Consider the following 19,531-nt stretch of genomic DNA (forward strand, 5'->3'; position numbering starts at 1 on the left):
TTAAGCTATTTATCAAGAAAAAAGTACCTCTTAATATCATTTCAAATGTAAGCATTTCCAGCATTACAAATGGTAAATATGTACTGTACACATGCAAAATTCTTTAGACTGTGGAAGCTGATGTTTCCTAACGATTAGTACTAGTGCAAAGTGCTTCATATGAAGCTCTTTGCTGCTGATTACCTAGGGTTGAAGTGCCTGGCAAAGTAATATGCATTTTTAATAAATTAATAAAACAAAAAAGAACTTGAACATAATGCGTGAAGGACAAATTGAAATTATTTCTACTGTATTTATTGATTTTATTGATTGATCCACAATAAGTGTGTGTGGTTTTTGTTTTTTTAAACTTTATTCCAGGAATCACGAGACAGTTCAAACGTCCCTGTGGCTTCAAGATCAGCACTTCAGCCCGACCAGAGCTGTATCCCAGATTTTTTGCCATTGCAAGCTGAGGCAGATACATCTTACAGTTTTATACACAATAGACCCCATTCTCAGTCTTCATCCTATTCCTCTGCCCTCAACATCTCAGCCAGCACCAAAAGAACAATACAAAATGGCTTTTAAGACTTTGTATTAATTTTATGAGGAAAAAACTGTATAAATTTTAAATGATGCAATTAAAATGATATTTTATTGGGCTATCTTACCTTTGAATTGTGCTCTAACATGTATTTTTTGGCACTCATTTTTACATTTGTTTGAAAACGGTGAGTGTCTGTTCATACATCCATGTTTCTATACTTCTCACTCCCAGTGTAGTGAAACAGTCCAGTTTTTAGTTTTATTTATCACAGTTGCTCATTTTTATGTAATATATTTTTAAATGTTAAAGAGTGACACATTTTGGGTAATTTTCTTCAGACTTAAAAAAATCAATAAGCCATTTTTGTCTCTATCTATCAAAGTTGTTTCATACTTGTCTATTTTAAATCAGGACTGCAATACTTTAATAGGATTGAGAGAGCTATTTGAAATGTATGCCAATGATTCCTGTCATTTCATGGCAGCCCTGCCATGGTTCACTGAGCCCCCTCTTCTCTCTTGTCAGCTCAACTGAAGACAAGCATTTAGTTGCAAACTTTAAGCAGGTTGTGCAAAACAGAAATGATGTGACTGCTTCTCCTCCTGCACAATAATGTCACTCCTGGTCAATGTGAGAAGGTCAGGTTGCTCCTACATGATACCACTTGCCCATTTGAACAAGTTAAGTTAACTGCTGAATCTGGTCCCTGCAGGCGTTGAAAACTCATCCTTTTATCAAGTCTGCATTTGATGAGAAAGTAGAACAATTGTGCAGGGAGGATTTCTGATGACATGTTTATGTACCTTATAAGGACACTTCCCATACCAGTGTTACAGGAAATATATTTAGTTTAAGCTGAAATACTTTAAAGTAATGGCAGTTTTGACCTTCAAAATAGACTCCTTTTTTGTTGTTGTTGGTAGGACCCAAGAGTGACGCCCATCTTTGATGCTGACAGAATTTAAAGCAAAGCCATTGCCCTGCATTTTCTGCCTTGTAGCACACAAAAGTAAAATTGTATGTCAGGCCGAGATGTCGGGGAGCTGACAAGATGCCCCAGTGACATTTCAGCTGGAAAGAGCAAGTGTCTTGCAACCAAGTGGTCAAATATCAAATAATAGGTCAAGCAGGAAGGAGCTGAGTTCTAACCACAAAGAGGTTTCTGGTAACTTACTTGACAAGCTTTTGGGTGCTTTGTGGCTTGACAAAGTGATGTTCTGTTGGGTATCGCTAGACAGACTGTTCTTTATCGCCTTCAGAAGATCAGACATTGACATTGATTAAACTCTTTAACCCTTAAAGGTTACGTCCTAGCATCTTGCATCATTGTGAGTGAAGAACAAAAGAAAATTTATAATATACCATTTGTTTTTGTATTAATCACTGAACTCCCTAGTGCTATTAACGTTTGATGTGCTATGTAGTTTTTGACAAAGATTGAATGCAAAATCTATATATTAGATTGTTTCTTATTGTGGACCATTGATACATAATAAAATTAACATTGTGGAATTTGTCTTTCTTGTGCTATGTTAAAAGTAACATTTGATTCTAAGAATTCTGACTACTGAAATGTTCTTTATTTTGCCTGGAAGATATTTGCATACATAATACATACATTATAAGAAAAATCATGCAAATTCCCATTTTCCCTTCTACCAAGAACTCTACTATCAATATTAGGTTATAGAACCTTGAAACCTACTAGCAAGTTTTCAAGTATTTTTGATTTTCAGGTCCCTTATTTATATGTGTATCTGCGGGCATTTTGGTGTAGATCCACACAAACATAATATTTGAGCTATTTTTATTTTCAAAAGTACTGATACAAAAAGTAAAAATACTCTTTTCTTTATGATGTGTTTGGTTTAGATCGCTTTAGACAGACTTTTCTATTTACTTCCTAAGACAGCTTCCCTCCTTCCTAACAATGACTATTCCTAGTAAAAATATTGAAAATGCCATACATTTTTCTCACATATGTAATGTCAAAGGTCTTTTATACTTGCATGTAGAGTGACATAATACATTTCACTGAGCATTTGTTATATCTTTTGTGTACGTGGTTTATATGTGTGTGCTTACTTTCAAAAATAGTACCATTTGAGAGATCTCAGTCTGAGATATACTGTGCATACTCTTTGGTACACAAACTCATTAATGGCTCAATAATCAATAATCTGGATCATCAACAGGAGAATGCTGCTGCTTTACTTTTCAGGTTGATAACAAATTTTCATGGCCAAGTGAAAAATTATAAAGGAGCAGAGAAGATCCTGCTTGGGCAGATCTCACCTAAGAGCGTTTTAAAAAGAGAAGGTGCCTCTATGGCTTTTCCTTCTTCCCCTCTTTGGGAACACTTTGGAGCCCACTGTATTGGGACTCCATGCCTTTAGAGGCAGTGAGGGGGGGGGGGGAAATTACTCAAGCACGTCCGTCCATAGCCAATATCCTAGGTCTATCTCAAGCTGATTGTAGGCAGAATATAGGTCAGAAATGGCCTGGGATAGTGGTGGATAAATGCTTGTTTGCCACCACAACTTTCCTCTAAAAGCTTCATTCCTACTATTTGATTCGCTATTTACATGAAACTGCTAGGAGAGATTATGAGCCTGTGTGGTCTCAAATGCTAGCAATATGTAGATGACACTCCTCCCTTGTTTATTGTTCACATCATATGCAAAAACCAACACCGCCCATTTATCCTGAAATCTGGGTGAGGAGTAGCTGGCTGAAGCAAGAATGAAGTTATGCTAGTAGGCACAGAGAAACATTTTAAAGTGCTTCTCATGACTGTTCATATTTCTTCCAGTTGAGGATGCTTGTTCCCAAATCATTGAAGTAGGATGTAGCATAAGAGTCTTTCTGTATTTCTCGCTGATGCTAGACTTCACATAACACTGGCTGGAAAAAAACAACCCAGAGATTAAATAATTAAAACTCCATAAACCTTGGCTTGAAAGCAGGAGCCTGGGAAAAGGCTGCTACTTGTGCTGCTGATAGTCCATGTTGCTCAGGAGAAGTGCTGCCACATTTTGTACATCACCTTTGTAATATGCCACTTAACCTAGTTTTGTAAAGGGAGCCAGAGAAGTAAGTATGAGATCTTGATTCTTACTTACAAAGCCCTCTGAGGTCTGGGCCCAAGATGTTCAAAAGGACTGCTTCATTCTTGGGACCTTAACTGCCCTCAGTAGCTCTGTTCCATGAGAACACTGGAACCTGTCTACCTGGAGCTGGCTCTTAGCACTTTGGAACTTACATCCACAGGAACAAAGAATGACCCCAGACTCCCCAGTTGCAGGTCTCAAATGCTAAGCTTGCTTCTTTGAACTTATTTTCACACAAAGCAACTGGACTCTGATTACAATTTACATAAGGATAATTTATTATTGTCCTTGTTGAAATTGTAATCATTTACACCCCCACAATGGAAAGGAACATTTAAATTGTTAATGTATATTATGTATGTGTGTTCTCTGGCAATGTGCGCAGGTAGCATGATGATAGGTATGGTATAAGAAACTGATCAGAAATATCTTCTGCGCTCTAACCCCTCACATTTTGCAAAGGATCCAGGTGACTGCTAACGGCAGCATAGCTTCTGCAGCAGCCATGTGCCTATGGGGAGGAGCAGCACAGATGGGCTGACATTTCCCTACCCAGCATATCCCTAGGATCCATTTGCTCCCAGCCCATAAAGAAGCAATTTGAAGGACACTCAGCAAAGCTCGTCTCACAGAATTTCACAGTCCATGCAATTGTATGCAGGTATTGCCCTAGAAAGATGCAATTTACCCCCAAGTGCTTCTATGCCATCTTTTTTTCTGGGTTTTTACACCCCCTCCCCTTATTTATTTATAAATTTACACTTGCCAGTTCAGCACAGGCTTTACTATTAATCAAGATGATATATACTAATAATGGGAGTTCTCTCCAATGCTGGAAAAGACCTTGAAGCTCTTCACCAAGTCAGATCCTTAAATAGTGAACTTGAGGTCACTCTCTTGTCTCAAGGACTCTCAACTCTAAACTTTCTGAAAGCCCTGCCTGAGTAAATTGAAATACATTGTCATATGCAACGTCTTCATGAATTAGGTCAGTTTGTGCAGTTGATCACTTATATCAGCAGTTGATCATGTTGTTATCCTATAGTTTACATTCTGTCAGTGTTTTCCTTATGAACCTTTATGTTTAGTGGTATAACTTAATACACAGAAAATTATTTTATCTGACTTTTAAAGTATGAAATTGCTTCATATTTATCAGTTATTTAGCTGTAAACAAGCCAGGTGTACTAGATTTTTTGCACTTTATGAGCACAGTTACTTCTGAATGTTGAAGCCTTTGTGTGATATTTCCATATAAAACTGAAGTTTTATTTACAAGAATCTGTCTAATACCCTTTTAATATCCCACTCCTGCAACAGGATCTGCACAAGTGAATCCTTGTAACTGAATGGAGTCCTGTCGAACTCAGAGCACTTTGCCATGGATTCCAGGGTCCTACATGGATCTGCTTGCAATATCCAGAACCATGGGGAACATGGTTCAAGGAGTATTCTGTTTTATACAGTGTTATCTACTGTAGTCAAAGATCCCAATTTTTTAAAAAAGTGTTATTACTTTAGTCTTTAAACCAGTTCTTTACTGGTAGTTCACTGTGACGTTTCTGAAGTTCATTAGGCTACCATTTTTTATTTCAAGTGCTGTATTACATACAATGGCACAAGAAAATAAAAAGCTATGGAAAAATTTCTTTAGAATTAGGTATCTCTCAAGAAGGTTATTCTAAGAGAGATGAATCTGGATATAGGAGACAACTTTCATGTTCCCACTGTTTATTCACTGCTTGTATGTTTCCCCCTTCTCCTTGCTATTCTATAATTCCGTGGAATAGGAAATTGGCATTTTCTGTATTACATCATCAGCATTTGTGTAGCTCTGTTATGTCTGTGATCCAGGGGTGGTTTGTTTGAAGTCCAATAAAAATCATAAATCAAGAAATAACATACTTCAGATGTAGTGTTTTTATATCATTTCTTAAACAATATTCAGCCATTTCAATTTTTTTTACCAATACATGGTAAAACCATGGTGATACCATGATTATTACAGCTGCAAATTAACAATAAGCAGTACCAGAGGAAGCCTGATCCTGCAAACCCTTATGTAATGGGATCAGCACCCACCTCTCATGGGCACTCCCTTTTCTCTGGCTGACATACCTGCAATCAGTCTTTTCACGGTGTGACATCCACCACTCATGGGCAGCCCCCAGTGGTTGATTGGTTGTGAGCCTGCTTTTGCTTTTAGTTTTTATACTGGGGGTGGCACCCACCTCTCGCAAGCACTCCCACCCCCCACCCCCAGCTGATAGTTCTCTTGGTGAATCTTCAGCGTCTCAGCCCTCCGGCCAAGCCGCATACACTGTCCCCCCTTCCAGGGTATACAGTCCCGAGTTTTTATCACGGCCTTGGTATGGGGCCATAGTTCTTAGGCTTCTTCCAGAGGCACTGCCTTCTTCAACCACCCTGCCAGGGCCTATCTCTGTACCCACAACTGGTGATGTTTCAGCAGGCCTCCCCGGGCTCAGTCTTCAACCAGACCAACAGGGCCCATCTCGGTACCCACACTGGCCTGCACAGGTTCAGTGCTCTGTCCCCTGGGCTCAACCTTCCCCCTCTCTGACCTTCCACTGGTCCTGCTGTCCTTCCCACCCACCAGGCACCCAGTCTTCAGCAGCCTTCCCTGGGCTTCAGTCCTGTCCACAATGAGCTGCCTACAGTACTGCTGCTCCATCAGTCCATCCTCAATTGCCACACTGCAACTGAACCTCCCCTCCTCTGCAGTCACTCTAGGCTGCCTGGAGGACTCCTCGCTGCTCTTTTCTGGGACAGGGTGATGAAGGGGGCCTCTGGACCTAGTCCACCCTGCCACACCTTACTAACATGAGTAGTGTATGTTGATGCAAATGAAGACTTGCAGGACAAGGCACAGGGATTGCATACTTTTAAAAACACATGCCTTTGGATCAAAGAAACAAGTGTGGGGATGCATATTCATCTGAATCCCGCCAAGTACTCATGCTGGCTAGTCACATGCTTAAAGTTAAGCAAATGCTTTCCTGGATTGAAGGGGCAGTGCTCGGCACTTGGCAGGACTCAGCCCATTATGATTAATGCACAAAGTTCTATAACATTGTAGGATTCTGTTGGCACAAACTGAGGGCCAATGCACTACTTGATTTCATAATATGCCAATGGCACATTGTTAAATAAAAAAAAGATCCAGCTATAATCACCAATCTTACATTCGTGTAATAGTTACAAATCCGAAAACTCCAAAGCAAAGAAATTCAGAGTTAAGTTTGAAACTCTGTTCTTCTTACCTCTTACTGGCACGTGAAGGTCCATAATGGTAGATTGACCTCATAAACATTATTATATTTGTATGTGTTGCAACACGTGAGCAACATTAAGTGAATCTTGCTTTTAGTCTTCACTCTGAACTGATGTGCTGATGTGGGCTTAAGTCAAATGCTTAGAGGTATACATTTTTAAAATTGACTTTAATGAGTGTCATGCAGCTAAAATCCTGCAGTTGTTTTAAAATGTCAGGGGTTAATGTTATTTGAGTGCAGTATTTGGTGGTTTAATTGAGTCATGCTTCATTGTCTTTTACTGCACATTAATGCCAATGAAACAATGATTGTTGACAGGGAGTCCTCTTCGGTGAAGCATCCACTGACACATTGTGCTTCTATAGAACAGTACTGCAGGAAAGCAAATGGTCTTATGCTACTTGAAGAAGAATCTGATACGGTCTAAGTGATAACTAGTTTCACTATATTTTGTGAGGAGCTATAGAGTAGGCTGTGCTTTCTACATAGCTCTTGACTCTGTGTTTTCAGTCTGCCTTTTGAGCCGGTGATGGAGTTCACAGGATAATGTTGGTGGGTTTTTATATATGTACATTAACCCAGAGACTTAGTGAGGAGTGTGGTTGATACATTAATAAATAAACTTTGAAAAGTGAAAAGCAAACTTAGAATTCAGGTTGGATATAGGAGCGCCTTCTTGTAACTTTTGTAAATTTGCCTTAGGTCATGCCTGTGGCCTTTCATCCTGCTTTTTTAATGGAGACACAGAATAATTTGTCTTCTTTTCACTGTCATCTTCCAATGCATAACTTATTTTCATCTACCATAACACACTCACATGACATGGCAATGGACGCTGCTATGGCTATGAAAGGTACTGAGAACTGCACAATTTGGACACTTACTGAAAATCGTTAGGAATTTTGTGTATAATTTTCAAAACCTTAGGAGCCTGAGTCCCATTTTTAAAATAATTTAGGCACTTGCAGGCCTAAGTCACCTTGACTTTCAATGTGACAGGTTCCTTAGTGCCTAGGTCACTTTTTAAAAAATGGGACAGGCTCCTAAGTCACTTTGGTACTTTTGAAAATGTTATACTGGATTGGCAGAGGCTTGACAGTCACCTGATGCATGTTGACTGGTTGCTCAGTTGTGGCTTTGCCACAAATCCTGACCAAGAGTAAGTGCATAGTTGTGTTGCCCTGAGGAGCACAGGGTCAGATCAGGGACAAGATCTCTGATCTGGTCTTTTGGCTCACGTTTGCTCCAGGGTGGAAGTAATCTATGCCAGCCCTGTACTTGGTGCAGCATGCTTCCTCTCCATGCTACCTCAGCTTTGCTGGTCGCATATTGGGTGTGTATGTGATGGGAGAAACAAGGCTCCATCCACTTCCTGCTCACCTGAACAGGAGGGGATGAGGGACCTCATTGAGGTTGCTCACCGCATTAAATATAGACTGGTGATGCAAGCAGGCCTATGCAGGGGGCTAACTGCACATAAAGTAGCTCACAGATGAGCTCTCTATGAACATCCAGACCTAATGAGGGAGTCAAGATGGTCTAGCAATTAGAACTGGGGAAACTTAGAGTCTTTGCCTAGTTCAGTTACTATTGCATGGAGAGACCTCGGGCAAGTCCCTTAGGCTGAAATTTTCAAATATGGGTGTCTTAAGTTAGTTAGCTAATAAGTGGCCTGATTTTTCAGAAATGTTGGCCTCCCAGAACTTCCACTGGAGCAATGGGAGTTGAAGGTGCTCAGCAGTTCTGAAAATCCATCTGCCTGTGGAGTTAGGTAGCAAAGTTTGAAACTTTGGTCTTAACCTCTCTGCCTCAGTAAATGGAGGATAATAATCCTCACTCTTCTAAGGCCATTGAGATCCTTGAATGAAAGTTATTGTAAAAGTGCAAAGTGCTGTCATTTCACATACCAATGTGACCGTGTGGAATGACATGTTATGATACTTCTATGTAAATTCTATGTATGGAAGTCTTTCTACAAGGCACATACAGGCTATTCTAAATGTTTGCTCTGGATGGCTGAGGTACTGTGAATATGTTTTAAATTGGGTTAGCTCCTTTTAAACTGTAGATATCAAATGAGTTCTGCAGACTAATGCCTTTCTTTTGGAGAAGAAAAGACATCATTGCTGCTGAGATTTGGGCCAACTGAGGATAGTGTTGTCCAGTAGATAAGGTGCTGAATTCTGAGCTGAGAGAACTGGGTTCCACTCCCATTTCTGTCACCAGCAGAATACCTTGCAAGGCTGGCTGCAAACCCCCGTTCTCACTTTCTGATGATTTTGTAAATAAGAAATGGGCAGCATGATCTCCTGTAAATGTAAACAAACTTGTTTTTCTTAGCGATTGGCTGAACAAGAAGTAGAACTGAGTGGACTTGTAAGCTCTAAGTTTTACATGTTTTTGTTTTTGAATGCAGTTATGTAACAAAAAAATCTACATTTGTAAGTTGCACTGTCACAAAAAAAGATTGTATGAGTTGAATTGAAAAATACTATTTCTTTTATCATTTTTACAGTGCAAATATTTGTAACAAAAAAAATAGACACTGATTTCAATTACAAGACAGAATACAATATATATGATAATGCAGAAAAACATCCAAAATGTTTAATACATTTCAATTGGTATTCTATTGTTGAACAGTGCGATTAAAAATAGGATTAATCATGATTAATTTTTTGAGTTAATCGTGTGAGTTAACTGTGATTAATCGACAGCCCTAGAAATAATGTATTCCTACCAAAAGAGAACCCCTCAAGAATGATATTCTCTAGTCCACTCTCCTGCAAACTACTAAATGCAAAAAACCTAATCAAATGGGAATAATTTATCCAGTTTTCCAAAGCACTTTTTGAGATCCTCAGATGAAAAGTGGTATATGTCTGAAAAGATTAACGTCATCATTATTATTATTATTATTATTATTGAATGCTCTACAGTCAGTGAATGCATTCTGGTTTGTTGAAAATGCAAATTGTCTCTAGTGTAAAACATTCCTGTGCACAACAGTGACTACATGAAAAGTCTCCATCAAGTATTTCTGGAGTATTTATGTCATTTGGGCTTGCATTTCTGCATCTGAATGATTGGCTGATCAGAGCACTGGAAAAGGTAGGGAAATTGATAAACATTATTACTAGTAATGGGATGTTAGATCTGCTAAAATTCTAAACAAATTTCTTAAAACCTAAGGGAGAATGCCCTGACTGATCTGATTTTAGATCTGTTTGCTATCAATTAAGATCAAAAGCTTCCAGTTTTCTACTTACGTAAAAATTCATTACCAAGTGTGATGCTTGGAGATCACCCAGACCAGTAAGGGGTTTTGTCACCACCAGCCCTGTAATGTTGTGCAGTTTTGGTTCAGACCCCAGACACCAGTAGCCTGTCCACAAGGTTATCACCCTGCAAAGTTATGACCCTGGCTTCTCCCAGACTAGTTACTCCTTGCAGGATGACATCAGCAGCCCTTCCAGTCCAGAGTATTCCCAAATCCATCCTTCTGAGTTCTTAACTATCAGACACACAGCCTTTGTCCCTCTGGTTCAGCACCCCAAAGGCAGGAGACCAGCCCCCGCCCCATCAGCTCACTTTGGTTCCTACACGCCACGAAGTTTGCACAACAGAGACCTGCTTGGGTTTAAAATAAACAAAAGGCTTAGTAAATAGAAAAGTGACAGATTCCAAGATGAAGTAGTAAGGGAAAGCAAACAGATACAAGTTACGCAAAAAATAAACATAAAGATTCAACCTCAGGCATTACACTTCTATATTGGATAAAATCCGTTATCTAAGGGTACGTCTACACTATGGGATTATTCTGATTTAACATAAACCGGTTTTATAAAACAGATCGTATAAAGTCGAGTGCACACGGCCACACTAACCACTTTAATTCGGCGGTGTGCGTCCATGGTCCGAGGCTAGCATCGATTTCTGGAGTGTCGCACTGTGGGTAGCTATCCCGTAGCTATCCCATAGTTCCTGCAGTCTCCCCCGCCCCTTGGAATTCTGGGTTGAGAGCCCAGTGCCTGATGGGGCAAAAATTATTGTCGCGGGTGGTTCTGGGTACAGCCTCACCCCTCCCTCCGTGAAAGCAGCAGAAAACCATTTAGCGCCTTTTTTCCTGGGTGAACTGTGCAAACGCTATACCACAGCAAGCATGGACCCTGCTCAGATCAAGATCACAACCGTGGACGTTGTAAACACCTCGCGGATTCTCGTGCAGTCTATGCTGAACCGGGACCTGCAAAGCCAGGCGAGGAGGAGGCGGCTACGGTATAGCGGCAACGAGAGTGATGAGGACATGGACATAGAATTCTCTCAAACCGCGGGCCCCTGCACTTTGGAGGTCCTGCTGGTAATGGGGCAGGTTCTAGCCATTGAACGCTGATTTGGGGCCCGGGAAACAAGCACAGACTGGTGGGACCGCATAATTTTGCAGGTGTGGGACGATTCGCAGTGGCTGCGAAACTTTCACATGTGTATGTAAGGGCACTTTCATGGAACTTTGTGACTTGCTTTCCCCTGGCCTGAAATGCCAGAATACCAAGATGAGAGCAGCCCTCACAGTGGAGAAGCGAGTGGCAATAGCCCTCTGGAAGCTTGCAACGCCAGACAGCTGCTGGTCAGTCGGGAATCAATTTGGAGAGGAAAATCTACTGTGGGGGCTGCTGTGATGCAAGTAGCCAAAGCAATCATTAAGCTGCTGCTACAAAAGGTTGTGACTCTGGGAAACGTGCAGGTCATAGTGGATGGCTTTGCTGCAATGGGATTCCCTAACTGTGGGGGTGGGAGGGCGATAGATGCAACTCATATCCCTATCTTGGCACCGGAGCACCAGGGCACCCAGTACATAAACCACAAGGGATACTTTTCAATGGTGCTGCAAGCACTGGTGGATCACAAGGGACGTTTCACCAACATCCACGTGGGATGGCCGGGAAGGGTTCATGACGCTCGCGTCTTCAGAAGCACTGCTCTGTTTAAACTGCTGCAGCAAGGGAATTATTTCCCAGACCAGAAAATAACAGTTGGGGATTATCAGCCTGTAGTTATCCTGGGTGACCCAGCCTACCCCTTGATGCCATGGCTCATGAAGTCATACACAGGCAGCCTGGACAGTGGTCAGGAGCTGTTCAGCTACAGGCTGAGCAAGTGCAGAATGGTGGTAGAATGTGCATTTGGCCATTTAAAGGCACGCTGGCGCACATTACTCAGTCGCTCAGACTCAGCCAAATCAATGTCCTCTGTTATTGCTGCTTGCTGTGTGCTCCACAATCTCTGTGAGAGTAAGGGGGAGACTTTTATGGTGAGGTGGGAGGCTGAGGCAAATCACCTGGCCGCTGATTACGCAGAGACAGACACCAGGGCAATTAGAAGAGCACACTACGAAGCGGTGCGCATCAGAGAAGCTTTGAAAACGAGTTTCATCATGGGCCAGAGTATGGTGTGACTGCTATGTTTCTTTCCCCTTCATGAACCCCCCCCCTTTGAGTGACTCATCCCCTGTAAGCAACCCACCCTCCCCCTTTAATTACAGCTTGCTTAAGGAAATAAAGTCACTATTGTTTAAAAATCATGTATTCTTTATTAAAAAGTCATTATAAAAAGAGGGAGAGAACTGACAAGGTATCCCGGGTGTGGTTTGTGAGGAGGATAGGAGGGAAGGAAAAGGCCACTAAAAACATTTCAATGTAATGACAGCCTTTCGGTTGGACTGTCCACAGGGGTGGAGTGGGCGGGTGCATGAAGCCTTCCCCCACGCGTTCTTGCACGTCTGGGTGAAGAAGATATGGAACATGATGAGTGGTGGAGGTGGTTACACAGGGGCTGCAGCGGCACTCTGTGACCCCGCTGCTCTTCCTGAAGCTCCACCAGACGTCGGAGGATATCAGTTTGATGGCGCAGCTGCCCCAGCGTTGCATCCCGCCACCGCTGATCTTCCTGCCTACACCTGTGATCCTCCTGCCACCACCTCTCATCTCAAGCATCTGTCCTATCCTCACGTTCGTCCCTCCTATCCTCACGTTCACTGGCATCTTTCCTGTAATTTGATACCACGTCCTCCCACTCATTCAGATGAGCTCTTTCATTGCGGGTTACTTCCATGATTTCTGAAAACATTTTGTCTCGCGTCTTCTTTTTCCTCTGCCTTATCTGAGATAGCCTTCGGGATGGAGTAGGGAGGCTTGAAAAATGTGCAACTGCATGAGGGAGAGAAAAAAGGGAGAGAAGTATTTAAAAAGATACATTTCACAGAACAATGGTTATACTCTTTCACAGTGAACAACACTATTCACCTTACATAGCACATGTGATTTCACTACAAGGTCGCACTTTGCATCTTAATATTGAGTGCCTGCGGCTCTGCTGTTACAGATCTCACAGATGCAAATCCGGGCATCAGAATTCAGATTGCATGCAGCCATGGTAAGCCATTGTCTTTTGGCTTCTGCAGCGTTCATATACACAGTGCCCTCCTTTCCCAAATACCAAACAAATCCCATTCAGTGATGCTTCTTTCCTGTTAACATGCAGCAGCAGAAGCCAGCCGCCCCCCATCCAATTCTCTAGGATGATTGCTTTACCCCTACCCCCACCGCATGGCTGGTATCATGGAAGATCACTGCTAATCACCCCTCTTTCCCCCCCACCCACCATGTGGCTGGTACCTGGGAGATCCCTGCTAGCCAAATGCGAAAAAGCTCAGCGCTATTCCCTTCCTCCCCTCCCCCAGCTTGGCTATGTGCAAGGAAGAATTTCTTTTAAGCAACAGGCAAACAGCCCAGTAGGAAAATGGCCATCTCTGTCCCCTTAATTAAATTCCTGAATTTCAACCAGGTTACATGAACGATATCACTCTGCTGAGGATAACACAGCGAGATAAAGAACGGATGTTTCTTGAATACCAGCAATCACCGGGACCATACGCAGCTATGCTTTGTCATGCAGTGATGCCCGATTACTTGCTACATGCATGGTGTGGTAAAGTGTCCTACCGTGGTGGATGGAACAAGGCTGCCTTGCCCAGAAACCTTCTGCAAAGGCTTTTGGAGTACCTCCAGGAGCGCTTCATGGAGATGTCCCTGGAGGATTTCCGCTCCATCCCCAGACATGTTAACAAACTTTTCCAGTAACTTTACTGGCCGAGAATGCATCCCAAGCCCTCAGGGCAAATCAATCATTAAAAAATGCTCGCTTTTAAACCAGAATTTATATTTACAAAGGTACACTCACCAGAGGTCGTTTCCGTGGCTTCACTGTCTGGGCTAGTGGCTTGGGAGGGCTGGGAGGATAATTCCGTCTGGGTCACAAAAAGCTCCTGGCTGTTGGGACTAACGGAGTGCTGTGTGCTCACTGCAAGGTTGTCCTCCTCTTCCTCCTCCTCCTCATCTTCCCCCTCCGCAGAATCCTCAGCCATGATTGAGATTATAACCCCCACCTCGGAATCCACGGACAGGGGTGGGGTAGTGGTGGCGCAGCCCCCTAAAATTGCATGCAGCTCAGCGTAGAAGCAGCATTTTTTCGGCCCTGACCCGGACCTTCCATTTGCTTCTTTGGTTTTCTGGTAGGCTTGTCTGAGCTCCTTAACTTTCACTCTGCACTGCACTGAGTCCCTGGTGTGGCCTTTTTCCATCATGGCCTTGGAGATTTTTTCAAATATTTTTTCGTTTCGTCTTTTGGATCGGAGTTCTGTTAGCACAGAATCCTCTCCCCATACAGCGATCAGATCCAGTATCTCCCGTGCGGTCCATGCTGGAGCTCTTTTTCTATTCTCAGGAGACTGCATTGTTACCTGTGCAGATGAGCTCTGCGTGGTCACCTGTGCTGGTGAGCTCTCCACGCTGGCCAAACAGGAAATTAAATTCAAAAGTTCGCGGGGCTTTTCCTGTCTACCTGGCCAGTGCATCCGAGTTCAAATTGCTGTCCAGAGCGGTCACAGTAGTGCATTGTGAGATATCGCCCGGAGGCCAATACTGTCGATTTGCGGCCACACTAACCCTAATCCGATATGGTAATACCAATTTTAGTGCTGCTACTCTTATCGGGGAAGAGTACAGAAACCAATTTAAAGAGCCCTTTATATCGATATAAAGGGCCTCGTTGTGTGGACAGGTGCGGCGTTAAATCGGTTTAACGCTGCTAAAATCGGTTTAAACGCGTAGTGTAGACCAGGCCTAATACAAGTCACCTATTGCCTTTGATCGGTTTCCCAACTTACCCCTAGCCATAGGAGGGACCCAGTGTTTCACAGACAGCCACCACCAATAGCTGTCCCTCAGTTTCTGGATGCAAAACTTCAGACACATGCCTGCTTTTAAAAGGCTTTTTTCTCTCCCCCTGCCCCCGCCTTAGTCCATATTTACTCATGTTTATACAAAGTGTGGAAACCTTTTGACTGGAGAGCTGGGATGTCACAATGTCTTTCCATTAACTTTAATGGTCCACCATTATCTTTTCCTGCTGGACAGTGGGGTGTTACTTGAAGCTAGTTTTGTGTAGCTGTCTGGGGATGTGTCCCTCCCTGCTGTGTGGTATACAGGTTATGGGCCCAGTTTTCCATATACATAAATACATAGATTCACAACCACCATCTTTATGCACAGCTCCAAATAACCATCCAGTTCAGAACATTACAATATTTCATAAAAGACCTCGTCAGTTTCCTTTTTATAGTACCATAATACAGTGTGCAAACAATTGGTCCAACTATTCATATTTGAGGTTTAAACCTTTTGTTCTCCCTTTGGGTGTGTGGACCGTGACATGTTAACTGATGCACTCTCCATTTATTTTGCAGTAGGAATTTGTGTGCATCTTTCTCCAACAGTCCCCTGTGGATGAAAGGTCCTGACCAGGCTGTGAAAGGATAAAGCTTCATGAGCCATGTAATGCCATTCTCTTCAAAAGGAAAATTAGGTCCCTTCCACTCGCAGAGACAGCTAGTTTTACAGTGGGCCGAGCAGAACCAGAAGATTCTTCCTATTTCAAAAAAGCTGTTTCTCTCTCACGTACACACACAGCATGACTTCCCAAAGGGTATGGATTAAACAGTTGGGGTTATCTGAAAAAGTGTCTGAAGTCCTCCTCCTAGCCAGAAAGAATTGCACTATAAAGATTTATAATTTGAAAGGGAGGAGTTTCTCCTTTTGGCGCCGAACAAAAAGACTTAGATTCTTTTAATAACTGAAATGGCTCCTACCTATGTCTGAGTCTGTGAGAACCTCTCAAAAAGTTCACAGTAGTTATAGTTCACCACATGAACTAGTAGAATACAAACTTATTTCTTTGAGCAGCTACTACTTATCTTTCATGTTCATTAAAACATTTGGGCACTTGAAATCCAATTTAGAGATGGCGAATGTTATAGACATATCCTGGGCCTCTCTTTAGATAACTCAGGAAGGCTAGTTGAAAATCTTGGTGCCACCAAGCTGAGATGAATGGAGTAACTCTGGTTCAACTGTGGTGTAACTGACTCTAGAATTTGGGCCATTCTCCTCAAGAAAGTATTCACAGAAATGTCTGCCAAATTTTCATGCTGCTTTCCTTATCCTCTGTTATCTGTTTAGTTTCCCACTTCTCCTTTTCTTCCTATCTGCTCCATTCCTTTCTCTCCCTCTCCACATCTCTCCTCTTTTCATTCTCAGGCCTTTGCCTCTGCTTCCTCTTCCTTTCCCCTCACTCTTCATTTTTTCTCCTCCCTCTATTCCAAAATGAACATTACTTTAGTGAGAAGAGAGAAAGAGAGAAAATAGTTCCAATGTATGAATCCTTCCACATTCTCCAAACCGATCCTATCCCAGAGGAGAGCTTGAAGTATCCTGTGAGGAGTGTGATCTTGCCAAAACGTATCATAGACCTTATTCCGTAATGGTTCATGTTCTCACTGGCATATAGTAAATCAAATCTAAGTAATCTTTTAATATATTTTTCCACCTGAGCTGCCTCATTTGAAATTTAAACTCTTAGCTGGGTTTCAGCTACAAGATCCAAGCTGCATTTGTTTGGCCAAATTTTACTCTTAGTTACCTCACTGTAAATCCATTTACTTCAAATAGCTGTCTGATAATGTTGTAATAGAATTTCAGATTGGATGAAATTTTGGTAACTTGTCTAAACTCACTTGGTCTATTTGTTGATATTGTGAAGTACCTAGCTGAAAAGATTTATGTTCTTCCTCAGAAGATATCATTACTCCTCCATCATTACACATTAATTTTTTAAAAAAAATAAATAAAATATACCATTTGCATATGAACCAGAAATTGAAAAAATGGGTGTTTAGATTGAAGTGAAAGTGGTAGAAAAATGGAAATAATAAATTCAATTCATGGAGTTGACAGAGTATTGTATACAGCAGAGGTTCTCAAACTTTTTTTTTACAGACCACTTGAAAATTGCTGAGGGTCTCAGTGGACCACTTAATGATCTTTCCAAATGTTGTTCGTACTGCTAGCTAACTAATGCAAAGCACTTTGGATAAAAGTGTTTTATAAAAAAATCTTTATAATTTAAACTTTTTTTGTTCTACAAATAAAAGTAAACAGCTGATATTTTAATAGCAGTAGTCTTACCTTTATAATGCGATGGATGTGCACTATCTCCCCCGTCATGGCAGCCCCCGAACTGGGGCTGGGAAAGAGGGGGGTCTCCCTTGCCATGGCAGCAACCTAGCTGGGCTGGGAAGGAGGGGGGCTCTCTCCCTCTCTCCCCTGCCATGGCAGCCCTCAAGCTGGGTCTGGGAAGGAGGGCCGTCTCTCCCCGGCACCTGCAGCTCTGGAGCTGGGGAAAGTCGCCTCTTTCTCTGGCCACCACAGCCCTGCTGTCATGGTATAATTCCCCACTCTGAACCTTAGCATCCAAAAGATGGGGTACCAGCATGAATTCCTCTAAGCTCAATTACCAGCTTAGTACTTGTAGCGCTGCCACCAACCAGGAATTCAGTGCCTGGTACACTCTGGTCCCCCCAAAACCTTGCCCAGGGACCCCCAAGACCCAGACCCTCTGGATCTTAACACAAGCAAGAAAAGTAAACCCTTTCCCTCACCATTGCCTCTCCCAGGCTCTCCCTCCCTGGGTTACCCTGGAAGATCACTGTGATTCAAACTCCTTGAATCTTAAAACAGAAAGGAAAATTTACCTTCCCCCCTCCCAGACTCTCCCTGAGAGAGAAAGTAATCCTAACATAGAGAGAAAATTAACCTTTCTCTCCCCCTTCCCTCCTTTCTCCCCACCAATTCCCTAGTGGATCCAGACCCAGTCCCCTGGGGTCTCACCAGAATAAAAAAACAATCAGGTTCTTAAACAAGGAAAGCTTTTAATTAATTTTTCCTGTTTTTTCTTTCTTTATCTTTGTAAATTTAAAATGGAATAGGTACAGGGTCTTTCAGCTATAGACACTGGGAATACCGTCCCAGCCTAAGTATACAAGTACAAATTAAAATCCTTTCAGCAAAATACAAATTTAAACTCCTTCCAGCCAAATACACATTTGCAAATAAAGAAAACAAACATAAAACTAACTCGCCTTATCACCTAGTACTTACTATTTTGAATCTATAAGAACCTGTATCAGGGAGATTGGGGAGAAACCTGGTTGCACGTCTGGTCACTCTCAGAAGCCAGACAGAACAACCACCAAATTCTAACAGCACACACAAAAACTTCCCTCCTTCAAGATTTGAAAGTATCTTGTCCCCTGATTGGTCCTCTGGTCAGGTGACAGCCAGGCTCACTGAACTTGTTAACCCTTTACAGGCAAAAGAGATATGAAGTACTTCTGTTCTATTAACTCTTACTTATCTGTTTATGACACCTGCACATCCCAAATTCCCCCCCACCCTCTATTCTCACCCTACTTCTCCTCCCATCCACCCTCTATTCCCCCCAAGGCCACCACCTCACTTTACAAGTGCATTTTCTCCAGGGTCCAAGCACCCAATTAGTGGAGCCACGCCTGCATGACTCCACTAATTAGGTGGGTGGCCCTTCATTCTCTCATGTGCTTCACCCAACCGTGCACCTTAGAGGGAACTGTCCACAGACCACCTGAATGGAGCTCGGTTTGCAGACCACAGTTTAGAGCCTCTGGTATTCAGTATGTGATGCTAGAGGTATGACAATCAGTCAAATAAGAAATTATAAAGGGAATCAAGAGATTTTAAAATATGAAGTCTACATGCATAGCCAAATATAATGCTCTTTCTTTTGGAAAAGTGGACATGGAAGGGATTGAAATGTCCTGAAATTCCATCCGTCTCTCCCTAGAGTGATTATTCTCCCTGAGGGAATCAAAGACTTTAAAGGATTTTAGGCACTGCTCCTGATTTATAAAGATTAGCTCATCCATTTGGGGAACTGTAACAATACCATGGGACTGTCAGCAGTCCTGTGGCTCAAATGCCAAACCGCAGGCATCAAGTAATAAAATTAATAGTTGCAGCAAACAGTTTTCAAAAAAGCCAGGAGCTAAAATTTTAACAAATGATTAATCAAACAATTATGAACAGCAAACAAATCTGCAGCATCTTTAACCTGTTTGCAGATAATTTGTGAATATAAAGAGGCACTAAATTAGCCAAATAAATGATTCA

The 19,531-nt window shown here is 42.2% G+C and overlaps 1 protein-coding gene across 6 annotated transcripts in view; it reads left to right on the forward strand.

Annotated features, from left to right (window-relative positions):
- CCDC171 (coiled-coil domain containing 171) overlaps nucleotides 1-19,531 on the forward strand; it is a 274,485-nt gene that overhangs the window by 220,917 nt on the left and 34,037 nt on the right. For 4 of the 6 annotated variants that reach the window (XM_030565900.1, XM_030565907.1, XM_030565903.1 and 1 more), the window contains one exon: nucleotides 361-5,513. The exons of the other annotated variants lie outside the window; for them this stretch is intronic. In XM_030565900.1, coding sequence (XP_030421760.1) covers nucleotides 361-570 — 210 coding nt within the window. In that variant the 3' untranslated portion in view covers nucleotides 571-5,513. Of the gene's footprint in view, nucleotides 1-360; nucleotides 5,514-19,531 lie in introns of those variants that run through there. 6 annotated transcript variants of the gene reach the window in all.

This window comes from Gopherus evgoodei, chromosome 6, assembly GCF_007399415.2.
Source record: "Gopherus evgoodei ecotype Sinaloan lineage chromosome 6, rGopEvg1_v1.p, whole genome shotgun sequence".
Classification (NCBI taxonomy): domain Eukaryota; kingdom Metazoa; phylum Chordata; order Testudines; family Testudinidae; genus Gopherus; species Gopherus evgoodei.